This window comes from Pseudorasbora parva, chromosome 14 (assembly GCF_024679245.1).
Source record: "Pseudorasbora parva isolate DD20220531a chromosome 14, ASM2467924v1, whole genome shotgun sequence".
NCBI classification, from domain to species: Eukaryota; Metazoa; Chordata; class Actinopteri; order Cypriniformes; family Gobionidae; genus Pseudorasbora; species Pseudorasbora parva.
This window is the reverse complement of record NC_090185.1, coordinates 28559141-28575836: the sequence shown is the minus strand read 5'-3', so window position 1 is coordinate 28575836 and position 16696 is coordinate 28559141. Positions and strand designations below refer to the sequence as shown.

Sequence of the window (16696 nt, the reverse complement as noted above, 5' to 3'; positions counted from 1 at the left end):
TTGCACTGGCCTGACAGTGAAAAAGTGGCTAATGTTGATGCTTTAGAAGGAAGCGAGTTCTTCCAAGAGAGCCTTCAGGAGGCATCAAACATGCCTTTCCCCAGGAGTCCCAGAGAGAGAGATACGGGTGTCACCGCGGCCAGGGAACAACAGGAAATGAGCTGGCAGTGTGGAGGGCACACTTGGCACCACGTTTGCATTTGAGTTGAAATGAAGCCCTGTGCTCCAGGTCCAACAACAACTACAGCACTGAGAGCAAAGCAGCCGGGCAGCATCGGGCCGCCGCAAGCACTCTCCTGCCGCTTGCCAACTCCTTAATTCTGCATTATACCATAAAGGCACGATTTTCTTTCTAAATAGACTGTTATATTTGAGATGGAGCTAAGCATTAGCTTGGGAAATTCCCTGTGTTGGTGAATGAAACATTACTGGTTGTGGACTGAAAGGTGTTAGGCAAGAAATATTCTCTTTGCAAGTGCAAAAACGTGATATTTGACATCCATTACTGTGGTGGTAACAAATCTCAATGGGGCGACTTCTCAATGTGCCATTAAATCGGATGTTATTCAAATAGCTAGGTACATAAATTAGTAGTAAACTACAGTGTCTGAGGCACACCAAGCTCTAAACCCCACATCAGGACAAAAGCATCTCATTACCGCTCTTGCGGAGACTAAACAGAGAACAGACAGCAGATTAAAACAGGTCTGCACACCTCAACCCACAAAATACAGCAGACTCTCTCACACACACACACACACACAAACACACACACACACACACACACACGGAAATAACATCACGCAACCTTGCTCCAAACCTATTATAAAAATTATATATTGTATTACATAAATGCATGGAAATAAGAAAGTAACATTTTAAATTATTTCCAAAAAAATTTGTTTTGATGCATGTAGGTTATTTTTCACATGACTAATTCGTCATAAATGTGTATAAAAAAAAACACTGATAAAAATGTGCACTTCATTTGTTTAATTATTTATGTATACAATATCAGCCAAAAGTTAGGAAACATTTTAAATGTTTTTGAAAGTAGTCTCTTCTGCTCACCAAGGCTGTACAGTAATAATGTGAAATAAGACTACACTATAAAATCTTTTTTTTCTGTTTAATATAATTTAAATAAAAAAATTATAATATTAAGTAATATTAATTAGCAAAATATTTACAAAATGAACATAACATTAAGTATATTAACTCTATCAATATTAAAAAGTCTAACTAGTCAAACTAAACTCTTAAATCTGAAATGAAATTGCATTTCTCCTTTTTTCCTCCAAATATTACTTTCTTAAAAAATAAATCTTAATGGAATCATTAAGGAACCAGAAGTGTTAGGAATTGGAATGGGAAAGAAACAGATATCTTGCAATACCTTTTAGAACAACATTCTCAACAAATCTTCAGTAAACCTTTTGTTTGTGTTCACTATTTACTGTGCTGTCTATTCTCGCCACCTTCTGTTTAGCAACCTCATAATATCGCCCTCCTGTAAAGGTGATCATACACGAGGCAACTTTATTTAAGCAATGTTGCCGAGCGATGTTGCGTTGGCACTTTCTCATTGAGAATGGCGATACATTTCTATTTGGATACTTTAGATCAGTCGTGGGCACTGTGTCTGTCCTGGTTGCCCGTTGACGGCAATATTGCTCAAAAAGTTGCCTCGTGTATCATCACCTTAACACTGCGTGACACTCGTATTAAAGCTGCATTGGAGCCCATACAAGAGTCATGTGAAAAAAAAACCTCAATGTTGACTCACCTTGGCAGGATTTGCCAGCCTGGCAGTGTGTCATGTGGTTGAGGACGTTCTTCATGGTCCTGCAGTGGGGCAGGGCGCAGGCTCGCACTTCGCCGTTGGCCTGCTCGCGCCGCTGGCACTTGTGGGCGTGGAGCAGCAGAACCAGCTGCTGCTGGATTAGCTTGCGCTTCTCCGGGTCGGCCGTGGGGCCAGCGGACACGCCCTGACCTGCCACCATCCCCACTGACACCTGCTGCGGCTGGGGCTGTGGGCGAGAGGACGGACGTATTAACTTTTGCCTGCAAGCTCCGTCCAGTTTGTGTGCATGATGGGGGAACTCACCATGTTTGGCACGCTGGTGACCGTCGCTCCCTTTAGGTCAGTTGGAAACGGGGGCAGGCTGTTGGGAAGACCGACTTTATTCTGAGCGTTTACGCCGGCCGTGCCCATTTGTTGCGCTCCACCCTGGTACTGACCAAACGGACTGTTGCCGCCCGCCATGCCCATCTACAGACAAAAGAAAAATGGAAATATCATTTCAGAGTCATCGGAAGATCCAGACACAGAATCTCATATCTAAAATTACACCTGGCAAACAGCACAAAACTTGATTTTGTACAAGTATTGTAGTATAAGATAGTTAACTGCTGCTCAGCACAACAGGAACCAAATGTGGTTTTTAGTCTTTATATATCTATATAACTTTTTTTTTCCTTTTCAGTTTTAGTTATTTTTGTACACCAGGTTAACTACATTAAAATAAGAAATGCTACCTTGGCAACTAGCTGAAATAAAACTTTATATATTTATGCCATTATATTCATAATCATGGCTTAACAGTAAACAGCCAATTACATGTTACAGTCGCACATGCATATCAATCAACCAATACAATTTTGACCCAAGCATTACTACATTTTTAGCAGCTGAATATGATGTTCAGGAGAGCAGGGCTTCCCCCGTCCGTCAGACAAACTCCCCTCCCTCTTCCTGCGTTTCTCTGTGCTGATCTCCAGCCGTGTGCCGGCCGTCCACTCTCCTCTGTTGACATCGCTCCAGCAGACCAGATAAAAGAGGCCAGCGGAGTGGCACACGCACCAACAGCCCCTCCTCTCTGCTCACTCATTCATGCACACCAACACACTTCTCACGCTACGCTCTCTGCTTACTCATCCACAAACACATTATCTCTATCTCTCTCTCTTTCCAACAGATCTGCACCGTCCCAGGATTTCCTCACTGTACTAATCCTCTGTGACATACGGCACACCATGCTCTATAAAGAAATAGCTCACCCAAAATAATTTAAGACTCATGTCATTGTAAGGCTGTGCGATAACTAAAGCATTTTGTTTCCAACAGCCAGTGTATTTTTGGGAGTACCGCAAATTTAAACTAGGGGTGTGCACGAATATTCAAATATTCTATCTGTAATTAATATTCGAAAGCTAAAAATGCTATTCAAATTTTTCTGCGTTGATTTGCTGGCTGTAAATGCAGTCAATCTATGAGAAATCCTTCTAAATGTGTGTGTGTGTGTGTGTGTGTGTACTAGGGATGCCACAATACTCAATATAATATTGAACCGTTCGGTACGGCATTCAGTTCAATACACGCTGGTTGTGACTTCCGTTAGGTGAGGTCAAAAACCGGCACGATCATAGAAATATATAGATTCCTCATTTATTTATTTAAGTATTTTATTTATCAGGGACAATGTACAAAATACATTAATCTTACGAAAAGATGTTTTGTACCAGAATTAGCTAATGCTAGTTTCCATCTGCAGTCCCCGGGCAGGTGCACACAATATTAAAACATAATGACTTTCAGTAGCACTAACAAATACATACAATAGTAGAAAAACACTAATGAAAAAAACATAACAACCTAATATATATATACTACATAGTCAAAAACATTTTACACGTATAAAATTTAAATGTGTTGATGCTGACACAACTGGTTATCAAGTATGTGCTTCTTTAAGTTTCGAGAGAAGTTATTCTGATCTACAGACAACTTTAGACTGTCTGGGAGCTGATTCCATTGTTTAATGGTTTTAACCCTCAGAGCCCGACGGCATCGTCCGCGACGTCACACGGGACCTCCGATAAATATTTATATTATTTAATGAAAGTTTTATCGATTTTCTTACCGTTTTTCCCAGCAGAAAGCTAACGAGCTAGCCATCACGGGGGTGTCTTTGGTGTCTTTGTAGCCTTTACAGAAGGTTTTCTATCCAGCCTGGAACATGTGCATCTTTTCGGAGTTGTTCAGCAATAAATCAAAACGCTTACATCCAAGATTTATCCACTTGATGTCCATAATTTATAAATGTTCCGTCATTTTTGCCGCTAGCTCGATGCTAGCTGCCATTTTGGATATCTCATGACGCTTTGCGTGAGGCTTTGACCAATGACAGGCTGATCCGTCAGCCACGTTGGTGTGCGTCATTACGCATGAACCCCAGCTCTGTTATTGTGGTATCCTATGGTAGAAGGCAATGTGTGAATTGCAAACAGACAAGGCAGGTCAAACAGGCCACCCCCTGGAAATGCAAAGCCTGTGATGTTGCCCTCTGTTTGATTCCTGATAGGAACTGTTTTGAGGCTTGGCACCTGTAAATATCCAAAATAGGCCAAAAACGCCTGGACTTTTTTTGGAAAAATGTAAATAGTTTTTGTTCTGTATAAGTTCTTATGTTTATTCCTGAGTTCCAGGACTCCAAAGACTTGAACAAACTGTTTTCCAGAGGAAATATGCTTAGCTTTTATTTATTTGTGTGTGTTTTCAATAAATATTTGAGTGATTCAATTTCCGTTTTATGTTTTCATTTGTCTTTATGGTCCCATAACTTTTTTTACATTCAGGTGACATCAATGCAACACAAATATACTGACAGTGCAACTTGTCTTGAAAAAAAAGAGGTGTGTCAATTGTCTGTGCACAACAGGGTTGATGTTTTACAAGCTTTTTAGTAAATTAAACCAGGCGAAAAATTAATTGTAAAAATACCCTTAGGTCTTAAAGGGTTAAATGAAAAAGCTGTCTGTGCAAAGGCAGAGGATTAGTGCCTGCGCGGATCGGTTGAATGAGGATCTACATAATGTACGTTTATGATTGCGACACTATTTGACCTCACCTAACGGAAGTCACAGCCGATGGGAAAACTTGATGAGACTCTTCGGGATATGAGGTAAAAAAACAAATACTGTCCGGTTTCTCACAGAAACCGATCGGTTAGTGTCTTAACAAACCAATGTGTCGTGAGGAGCAGCAGGGGTTTTGTGCATGTTGCCTAAGCATGTTTTGCTCTCATAGACTTGTTACCTATTCACCCCATTATATGACTGGCACACAGCAACGGTTGAGTTAAAAATCTTCATTTGTTTTCTACTGAAGAAACAAACACAACTACATGTTGGATGCACTGGGGGTAAGCAGATAAACATCTAATTTTCATTTTTGGTGAACTAACCCTTTAACATATATAAAAACATTCGGTTATGTCTAAAGTGATAGTAAAATCGCGTGCGTCTATATATGAGATGTGAGCAGGTCTTCAATTGACAGCAGCGAAGCCTAGTGAAACGCTTGTCCTTAAAGGACAGTTCACCTCTAAAATAATGTTAATGAAAATAAAGACCTTTAATATAGTAGCTTTTAATCAATGTTGTATATTGAAGACTATGTAGTTTTAATTTTAGCCTATATTTATTCATACAATTTCATACTTAATGTAACTGTAAATCTTTATATTTTATATTATACAATACACTAGGAATGTGTACAGGGGTTTTTCAAGTCTTTTAAGTAAAATAAAGGAAGAGTATTGCAATAAAAAACATTTTCTCCTTAACCTTTTTCTGTTCCTATCGCCTAAGAATAGAATAGCAAAAAAACGAACTGAACCAAAAAAACCTTGGTTAAAAACCGAGGTATGTATTGAAGCGTAGACTAACTGTATTGTTGCATCCCTAGTGTGTACGTTCTGCACAATAACATGGCACACTCTGATTTCTTAGTGTTTTTCCACTTGCGCTGCTTGAGCTTGTAATGTTTTTGGTCTTTAGGCATTTTTTTTACACATACTGTTTAATATTTTAAAACCTTAAGATATAACGTAAGTGTGTTGTGTACATTGCCTAATCATAAGCTTGTTCAGACATGGTGAAGACATGTTGATAATATATATTTTTTTAAAGTCTCTCATTTTCTCAAAATACCTAATTTACATAAACAAATATTCAATTTAAATGAGCCCAAATATTCGAATAAAATATTTTGGAGAAATGCCCATCCCTAATTTAAACACACCAGCAGCATTACGAGGCGCTGAGTGTCTATAGGTATGTTTCCATCCACCTATTTTTATGCACATTTTGGGAATTGTGTGTGAGATGGGTAGGTTTACGTTTAGGGGCAGGGCCAGTGTGTGTGTGATGGGTAGGTTTAGGGGCAGGGGCAGTGTGTGTGTGTGGTGGGTAGGTTTAGGGGCAGGGCCAGTGTAAGCGATTAGGCGTCTTGATAGCATGCCAAAATGGCATACGAATTGGTGTATCATAAGCCATTTCATGAGATCAGTCTGCACTGGATAAAAAACTCAAGTCTGAGCATAAATTTGCTGGCAAGATCACACTATAAATAAATGCATCTGAGCACTAAAGCTCGCAGTGTGAAGGTAGCCTTACAAACACTACAAGCAGGGCTCCAATACAAGTGGACAGTTTACTCAAGGTAAAGCGTGGCTGAAAAGAGCGCGCTGTACAGCCGAAAACCACTCCAGATGAGCCTCTTGTGAGGCGAGAGCATTTAACCGAAAGGGTACAACAGCTTCCTGGTGGTACACTATTAAACCACAGGCCAGAAAACCCTCCCATCTGACACCACCAGCATCCAACTACAAGTACGATTGACTGCATTCTTGCAGATTTTTTTTTTTTTAATTGGTCACATTGATCATGTGACAGAGAGACGGTCCAATGGTCTTTATTTGAAGCTCAAAATTACGCTGGAGAACACGGGGACAAAACCAAGAAGTGCTTTCACATTTGGTTCGATAGCCTGGAGCTAGATTATTTTCTACTTAAAAACTAGGGCTGGGCGATATGGCCCAAAAAAAAAATCCCCGATTTTTTGCCAAAAAATTCGAATTACGATTTTAATCGATTTTTTTTTCCCCCTCCTACTTAAAATCAATCTGCATGACAAAGAAATTGTTCAAAACAAGTTTTAACTTTATTTTGTTCAGGTAAAATATTTGCGGCTTGGTAGAGTGCCTACCTGGGGTGCCAAACTTTCAGCATGTGAATAACCCAGACCATTCCACAGTATAAATGGGCACCATATCTTTTGCAATATACAGTATACATATCAAATGTTTATTAATTGATATGCAGATCAAATTAACTTTTATTAACAACAGTAATGTGCAAAAAAGTATAGGAAAATTTTAAATGTTATGCTATTTAATAATATGCTAATGATATTATTAAATATAGATGACCATTGTTCTTCAATATTCTCACACTGAACTGACCAATAGCTTCAGTTATTATAAAATGAGCTCTTTACTTGCTTTCTGTGTAATTTAGTTTTTCATGAGACTTGGTGACTTCGTACTTTTCTCCATATATTAAAGGGGTACTTCAGCGCTGGGAAGATGAATCTGTATTTAAACTGGGTCATCAATGTAGTAGAAATGTGAAATTATTTTTGAATTTGGTGTCTTCTAGACTGAGAAAAGACAGAAAATGTATTTTTGTCCCATGGGGATGAAAGACTACAATTCCCAGAATGCTTCGCTGCCCTGTGCCATTCCTAGCCACCAACTTGATTACTGTGACTGAGTTGGAGAAGACACTACAATTAAAAACTGAACGTGTCTGTTCAATATAATGAGTGAGTCACCGCGCGAGTGTCACAGCACTGAGCACTTACTGCAGGAGTCAGATAAATGAGCTCTCATGATGAGAGCTGAGGTAATCGTGACTACACTCGCGGCATACATTCACAACGCGAGTTCAGTCTGGCGCGTTTCAGTTCATGCCTTTACAAGCTTAACTTTCATAGAAATTAATTTGAGAAGTTAAGACTTACATTGCATACCATAGCTCCGTTTAAATGAGCGCCTGTAGCTGCCAGCTGAGCTCTCCCTGCAAGCTGAGTGTAATCTCCCATCCCCCATGCGCGGATTCAAAACATGCGGAAATGGCTCCCTCTGCTGGCTGTAGTCTTTAGCTTTTGGGCAAACATTCCTCCTATGATGCAAAAATCGTCAATTTGCATCATAGGAGGAATTTTTCCAGAAATAAAATGCATAAATCTCTTGTCTCAGGGAGATATGAGGGGGGAAAGCACAATAATTTGAATATTCTCCAGGGTTTCTACTGATACAAAGCCATATGCTAATCGCTGAAGTAACCCTTTAAGGAGTGGAAATGGCTAATAAATCAATAAGTGCTCTTCTGCTGGTTATAGTGGTGGGCACTGCATATCTTTTTTTAAATAAAAAATGCTTGTTTGCCACAAAATGGATTAAACATTAAACTAAAATAATATTTCTTTCACAAGACCCCTTTACACTTTTAGTTTTACAAACCATCACATTAAAAATAGCATATTTTGGATATTTAGAGCTTTGAAGTGCTGGAAATAAGTGCAGTAAGTGTACAAAACCATTGGAAAGTGCTTGAATTTCAATCTCAAAAGGTTGTACGAATCCTGAGATAAATAATGACAACATTAAATCCATGTGGTTTTACTACAGTAAATCATGGTGAATGTTGGTGATTTGTGACTGAAACCTCTGACCTTGTCATGTTGTCTCCACGTCAGCTCTGTTTGATCTGATATCTGTGGTTTATAACAGAATTCTGCGCCGAACGCTTCCACTAGACCACAGTAGCGCTGTTATTAATTCTGTGGTGAATTTCTAACACTCTCTCTCTGGATCTCCAGCGCTGTGTATCCCTGTAAGATTGGCCCGTGTATGAGCTCGCGCTGCGCTCATTGTCCGCGCAGCTTAAATGAGCGCAGTTCCGTTCAGACTTCAAACACACTTTGCAGCGGGGTATTGTTAATAGTTCTGTGAAATACTGAACCAATGACACTTGTTAGACGCTATCCTTGTTGTTTGTGTATCTCTGTGGCAAACGCGCGGGGGAGGGCTGAGCCATTACGGGAGCCCAGAGGGAGCGTCGGCGGATATTAAAGAAAAAAAACGATTTTCATTCACAAAAATCGACATGAAACTACAAACTCGAATTAAGCCCCGTTTCCACCGCAGGAACTTTACCCAGGAACCAGGAACTTTGGGTGGTACTTCGTGTGTTTAGACCACAGGAACCAGGGTCTAAATGAAGTTCCGGGTAAATATTTCCCCCTCCAAACGGCCCTGCTCGCGAGGTAGTACTTTTTCAAACTTCAGGAACTTTCGAGGGCGGGACTTGGGCGCTGAACATGCTGATTAGTCTAGATCAAGCAGCATTTTATTTCAACGGGCATTTTTAAAAGTCTTGCGAGGTTCAGTCTCGTTCAGTGGTAAATATCAGTCTTGCGCTCTGTCTGATGGCGCGCGCCACGTTCGTCTCAGCCATCTCACGTACAATGTCCGTAATAGCTGATAATAATATACATTGACAATGTATATTATTATCAGCTATTACGGACATTGCACGTATGTAATGTAACATTGTCATTTTAAATCTAGCTTTACAAGCTTTCTGAATATGCTGCATGCTGCTGAATCTGCATATTAGTGCTCTTTTCTGTCGTTGTTAATTACCTCGTAAACCTATACATAACCAGCAAAAGCAGCACAGCTTGAATCTCTTCCATACTCGTTATTAATTTTTTTTCACCATGACCTGACCGATTACTTTTAAGTGTGCGTCCTTACATGACGTGACAGCGCGCCGCGCTCATGTTGACAAGAGAGGAAAGTAAATTTTTCGGAGGGGTAAACTTTTTATTTCTTAAGTTATGAAGATAATGTTGGAGTAATGACACAGCGTATATTGCCCCAGGCAGTTTTTACTTTAACTGCGCCTGACAGAACATTTTTTTTCTGAGATGATTATGCACTTTACGACAAATAAATAGCTATAAATAATACTGTATTAGTCCTGGTGGCCGTTAAGAGTTGCTATAGGCTACAGTAAACACACTCCAGCTGCTGGAGAAAACACAGCGTTGACATTTTTGATGCGGCAGACAAACTGCATGTGATAAATGATTGTGATTGAAAGTCATCACATGTAAACACCAGATCGGTTTAGATAACGTCTCATGTAAATAGTCCACCTTTCAATCGGTACACACAAAAATGATTACTGCAGTAAGTCAGACATGTCCTTCACTGACTTGGAGGAACAGTCGCGCGCAGTCCTATCACCGGACTAATTTGCCTAATCTTCTCGGAACTTTAGATCGCGGTCGAAACGCAGACAGCTGCAGGTCTGGGGGGAAGAAAAGTTCCCGTAAAAAAGTTCCTGGTACAAATTGTTCTGGGTAATTTTGGTGGAAACGGGGCTTTAATCGATAAAATTGATTTATCGCCCAGCCCTATTAAAAACTATAATTTTGTTATTTTAATAACCCAACTAATGACTCATCCACACTTTCCAATAGGTTGTGTGTGAGAAAAAAACAACAACAGCATAGCTTTCAACCATTCAGCCCACATTTACTTGTGATAATTCATATTTTTTATAAGAAATGCAAAATAAAAGCATTTTCCAGCTCTAACCCCAATAAATCACTAGCTATATATATGCGCTTTGGGATTTGAATTCGTAATACAAATTCACAACCTGCCATTTCTGACACCTGAGGACTGCTTTTAGACCCCATCAGTCAATAACCCATCCATCATAGAGACACGTTCTATTCATCAAATTTGCATAGAGCACAGGCGATACGCGTATGCATGTAACATGGCACTTTACGTCGAGAGCTTTTAAATTTGCCTTCCCATCCAGCATAATTCTGCAGCTGTCTTTATCACAGGCCTTCAAACAAAATGGCAGAGTTTAAGAGCGTTCTGGCACGCACGCTCTCGTAACACAAGCATTTAAGCCTAATAAAAAACACAAGTGCAGGAATGAGTCATGCAATCAAACAATGAGGCAGCAAAGAGCGGCTCCAGATAAAGAGTGATAATGTGAGTCCGTCTGCTGCTGCACTGTCAGACGAAACTGGACGGACAGCCTGATTTACACACTGATCAGATTCCACCAGCATACTAGAGCTCTAAAAAAAGACATGAAACAGATTTCACCGAACATAACGGACATAACTTATTGCCGAGTGAAACAGGGACTTGATGGTACTAATGTGGATTTAAATGCAGGGATACCTTGATTTTAAAAGTCTAGCCTATATCGTAATGCGAAAATAAAAAAACGAAATACTCTTTCATGTAATATTTATCTTTGGTTACAGCCCTTTTTAATTCACAATACCGATTTTTAAGGTCTATTCACACCGCATAGACAAACGGCAACAAACAATCTGAGTTTGTTGGATCAGCGTGTGCCCACATCAGCGTCTGTTGCCGTTGGTCAGAGTTTGTTTTCACCCATTTGAACATGTTCAGTCTGTGTTTGTTGGGTCGTGAATGTCTAAGCAGTGTGGTATGATTTGTCAACACACGACAGTCGGACGCAATCTAAGCTGGAAACTAACTGTTGCCATGACAATGAGGTAGGAGCTGGGCATGCTTAGTAAATTATCCTTGTAGTGAAAATGGCAGATTTTTGGACAAATCAGAAGACAATTCTACAGAAAGAGCAAGGAGATATTCGAGAGAACACAAAGTTTGAGTTCACACACGTAAAATATGAGTGAGAGCAGATTGATTACATGGACGAACTCTCGCGTTACAATGTGCTCTCGACATTTAACGCAGTAGAAACGGCCTCAAATGAACTATAAAATCATGTCTGAAAGCTCCAATCTTTATATTTTTTGGTTAAAATTAATGGAGAATCTCTCATCTTTTTCCGTCGGTGCTTGGCCGTTTCTGTGGGTGCTCGAGTTTGTCGTGTCTATTGGGGTAGAGTATGAACATGACAGTTATTTTTCTTAAAACTCCAAAGGCCAACTTGTTTGTGTGATGTGAATTGGTCTTTAGTTTTAATAGAATAAAATAAGTAAATTAATGTATCCGACAATAACTGAAATAGTAAAAAGCATGGATTATGGATAAATCAGGAAAAAAAAATAGAAATAGAAGTTGTAGCCACTGGGCAAACCACCACAGCTATTTTATTAAATGCATCAAATCGTGTGGTTTATAAAATAAAATAAAAACTGGGGGTGACCCCGAAGAGCAAGAATAGAAAGATTTGATGCATCGATATGCGGAGCCAGATTCGACCAACTTACAGTCGTATCTTCGCGGGTCTTATGAAACGAGGATAATACCACTTTGGCAATATGGGGGTGCTCAATATTTTAAAAAAGTGGCACTGGACTAAGCTTCACGTCCGGTGTGTGACCCCTTTAAAGGCGCTGAGCTTTGCACCGGACACGACTTTAAAATTCGAACATTATTTTCAATGAGTGTATGCGCAACGGCGGCGGCATTCGGCGCCTGTCCGCGGCGACTCAGGAATTTGTTCAAAATCCTGCCGCGCCACAGAGCGCCATTTCAAGGTTTTATATTAAATTTATATTATACTTCCCTCAAATCGACAACGTACTGATTTTACTACAAGATACACCCATCGTCTAGGTCTTCTGTCAGAAGTCGGCTCAAAATTAAACTCGTGCGTATATAATGTATTAAATGTGTTTATATTTGTAGTTTTGAACAGACATAAAGAAATGTTGGAAAGTAAGTTTAAACATGAAACTAAACCTCCAGTAGGCGGCAGCAGGTGACTGTCTTAATGAGTGAGTCATTGAGTCGTTTATTCAAACGATTCATTCAAACGTTGAATCGTTCAGTAACACACTTGTTGCTGTGAGGTGCGTTACGGTTCTGCTGTGAACGATTTTCGCTGCTGCAATGGAACAAAAACGCTCAATATTGCATCTAAAATGTAAGTGACTTTAAGTGAATGTTAATGTAAGTGAAAGTTAGTTCATTGTTAACTGTCATATGAAATCAGTGTCATTTTCAGTCTTGATGGTATTCAGGAAACAGCTTAAACGCTCAAGTGTTGTGATTTCTCCTCGAAAGGCTGCACAAGCGTCAACAAGGCCACCTTGTTATCATCAGGTTATTATATATTTTTTTCCACTATCTATCACCACTTACACTTAATTAATGCACAATCATTCTTGCATTTTGGTGATTCGCTAGTTATTTTTTGTTATTGCTGTTTTAATCAGGCTCTTGTCTGTCGGGCAAGTAAAATTCTCTTTCACTTGTCCCTTCAAAAAATCCACTTGTCCCAGACAAGCGTTAATGTCGAGCCCTGATTGTGCATGTCTTCTTCTCGAGCATGTTTTATCTACCTCCAATTTTTTGTTTGCACTTTTTTTTTATTACATTCTTGCTAATCAGCTCAGTTCCCAAAATCCCAAAATTTGTATAAAAATAACTGAATGGAAACCTGGTTAATGAGAAAATACATGCGAAGTAAAAAAAAAAAAAAAAATCTTAATCTTAACACGGCTATGAACGAGCGAACATGAAACCACAGCAAAAGAAATTGGTCATCTCACCTTGGCTTGCTGGCTGTTGATGCCCATCTGCTGTGCCCCTTGTGTGAGCGCCTCAGCCAGGACACTCGCCGCTCCTCCTGGTGTTGCCACCCCCGCTGCTCCTCCTGCCCCTGCAGAAGATGCCACCTGCATGGCGGCGCTCTGGTACTGCATCCCCGGCGCACCTCGGCCGCGGCCTACAGTCCCAGGGGTTCCATTGATCACCTGACCCGGCTGAGCACCCGCATTCTGTCCCATCATGCCGCTGTTCAGCATGGCCTGGTTAAATCCCGTGCCGAGTCCCATGCCAGCTGAGCCAGCGTTATTGCCCTGTGTCCCTGGGTTACCACCTGGTTTCTGTGTTTGAGACGGGTGAGAAGGGGAGCCCTGGCCCAGGGGACTCTTTCCAAGCCCACCCAGCTGAGGTCCCATGCCGCCGGGCTGTGGACTGGCCGAGTTCATCCCAGCGCTGCTTCCCGGCCGTAGGAGCTCGGAGAGCTGCTTGTGCTTGGCAGCAGCATCGGGGACCATGGGGCCATGACCGCCTGTACCAGCAGCCCCACCGTTAGAGGGCATGGACATCAGCCCCAGGTCTCCATTAGGAATCAGCTCATCTGGAAGATCGTTCTCCAGGTCATCCCAGGAAAGTGAACCCAACTCTGAGGAAAGAACAAGAGAGAGAAATTTAATTCTGTGCTCAGTTATTTATTCGCTTCTTGACGTCCTTGACACGGAGTTTCTCACTACACTGTCAGTCCAAATCTGAATATTTGTGTAATCAACAGGAATCTGATCTAACTGATTGACTGTCCGAACTGTGTATTGCAACTGTTCGGGACAGAATTGTGCATACTGTGGCACTCTTTCATTCTCCGGGATAGCCATGTTGATTTTCTATGGCAATGACACCACAAACAACATGGAGAAAACTAGGAATGCATGATTAATTGAAATCGAACCGCAGTTATGATTTGGCTTATGTGCGATTATGAAAGTGTAAAGGCTGTGATTTTAATGAAATGCATATAATCACAGAGCGTGTCAGTGAAGAGTAGGGCTGGACGATATGGCCAAAATTCATATCACGATATTTTTCTTAATTTTGGTCGATACGATATAATTCCGATATCGATATGAACTATATAAAAGCTTTAGAAAAAACTACTAAGAACTGCCACATAGGATGTCTGTACCTACAAACTTCTGAAAAATGTATTGGCCAAGTCTATGAATAGTCCTCCTATAAAATATAATATTTTAGAAATAAAACCAGTACAAATAAATTAATGTTCACCTTTTATTTGTATTTAGCCTTTATATGAAAAAGAAATGTGAAATCAACATCAAATAAACATAAGACTCTCACTTTATTAATATTAATATCTTTAAGTTTAAACTATAACATAGGCTGATTATATTATTCTTAATATAGATTAAACAAAAGTGCTTCAGGCAGGATTCAGCCTGACTCAGAATATTCTAGCAGAGGGATCTGCTTCAGATGGTGGATCTGCTTCACAGCGTACAGCGCTCCTATGCCGCAGACGCAGTTTATTGAGCATTTTCTTTTAAGTTTTAAATTTCATAGCGCTCTTTTTCATTTATGCAAAATTATAGCATATATTTAATGCTGCATTTATTTAATTAAAAATGCAGTAAACAACGTAATACAGTGAAATATTATTCTGATCTACATCATCTGTTCACTACGTGAATATATAGTAAAGTGTCCTTTATTTCTGTGATCAAAGCTGAATTTATCATCATTACTCCAGTCTTCAGTGTTACTCATCATTCTCATATTAGGATTTGATGCTAAACAAACATTTATGATTATTATCAGTGTTGAAAACAGTTTTGTTGCTCATGATGCTCCTTCATTGCTTTCATATATTGTCGCAATCGTCTGACTGTCGATCGTCACCTTTCAGCTCATAACGATTTGTATGTATATGTAACGTCCTTCAGCTGCAGCTCCAGCGCGACAGTAACGTTAGTTCTGCGAATCCGCTTTTGGACTTTCTGTGAGAGAGCGTCCTCCTCATATTTAGATACGAATATAATGACAGGTCATGCATAGATTATTTTTGGTCTCTGAAATTAAATCTTGATGTATTCACATTGGTTTCTATGTATACACTTGCCCGTGACCTCAAGAAGCGCGCAATCAACCGAGGTTAGAGAAAGCGGTCTTTAGCGTCCCTGTTAACTTGCCCGCCCTCGCTCCAGGTAACGCCGTTTGGAATCCCGCTCGGAGCGGGTCGACTAGGACCGGGGAGACCCAGTAAAAGTGCGGGGGACACGCCGAACCACTTCCACCCCACTGAATTAACGTTAGTCTTTCTTCTCTTATCAACTATTTCTTTCTCCTTACTTGTGGAAGTGCGTTCAGTCACATTTGTGTTGCGGTCAGGGAAACTCTTTTTGTAGCTAAAACTTGCCGCGTTGGATCTATCAGCCTACTACTGCTGAGCACTGACTGCGTTTCTGTGGTGTACGTCATCGCGCAAGTAGCCAATCATGTTCTGCTCTTTCTGACGGCTGCGCCCTGAACGTCAGTCAGTGAGGAATGCTGTAATATATTTATCGAAATATCGGAAATGTGTTTAAAAATCATATCACCGTTATTGAAAAAAATTATATCGCGATATATATTGATATTGAATTATTGTCCAGCCCTAGTGAAGAGCAGCTCTGTGATCAGGAGGAAACGCTGCTCTATCTGAAGTCAAAAATTAAGAAACTGATATCAAACATCTATAATAATAAATCACAGAACACGTTGACACGCTATTGCTCATTGGGCTCTATAATACACCCGGCAATGTGACGGCAGGCACAACAAGTGTTTTTTGCTAGTTTCAGCATGACGCAGTTATCAGTTTCATGTCCAGCACCATGTTGTTAAAATAGCTAATGAACTCCCACCTGTTTGCCCATGGTCTGAAAACTTGGTGTTCAGGCGCATTGTTGGCACGTTGCTATTTTGAGGCAACTGAAATCGACTATGCCATTGACCAACAAAAACCTGGTTTTAAGTCAATAGCGCAGTATATTTTGTGTTATTTAAAGAGCGCGTTAGTAAAATGCGCCTATAGGCGGGTGAACAACACGCGTACACTGCTTATAACACACACAGCGATGCGCACAAATATTAAACATAAAAGGATTACTCTCTGGAGAAGCGTTCATTCTATCTGCTCGCAAATTGCTCCCGTCATGTAAACAGCGAATCCGCCATGGTGCGAGCACAATTGAATGAGACTCTGATTA

The 16696-nt window shown here is 40.3% G+C and overlaps 1 protein-coding gene across 1 annotated transcript in view; it reads right to left on the bottom strand.

Annotated features, from left to right (window-relative positions):
- crebbpa (CREB binding protein a) overlaps nucleotides 1-16696 on the bottom strand; it is a 62938-nt gene that overhangs the window by 28464 nt on the left and 17778 nt on the right. Inside the window, exons 2-4 of the mRNA XM_067416157.1 lie at nucleotides 13445-14082; nucleotides 2108-2272; nucleotides 1787-2030 (exon numbers count right to left, since the gene is read on the bottom strand). Coding sequence (XP_067272258.1) covers nucleotides 1787-2030; nucleotides 2108-2272; nucleotides 13445-14082 — 1047 coding nt within the window. The remainder of the gene's footprint in view (nucleotides 1-1786; nucleotides 2031-2107; nucleotides 2273-13444; nucleotides 14083-16696) is intronic.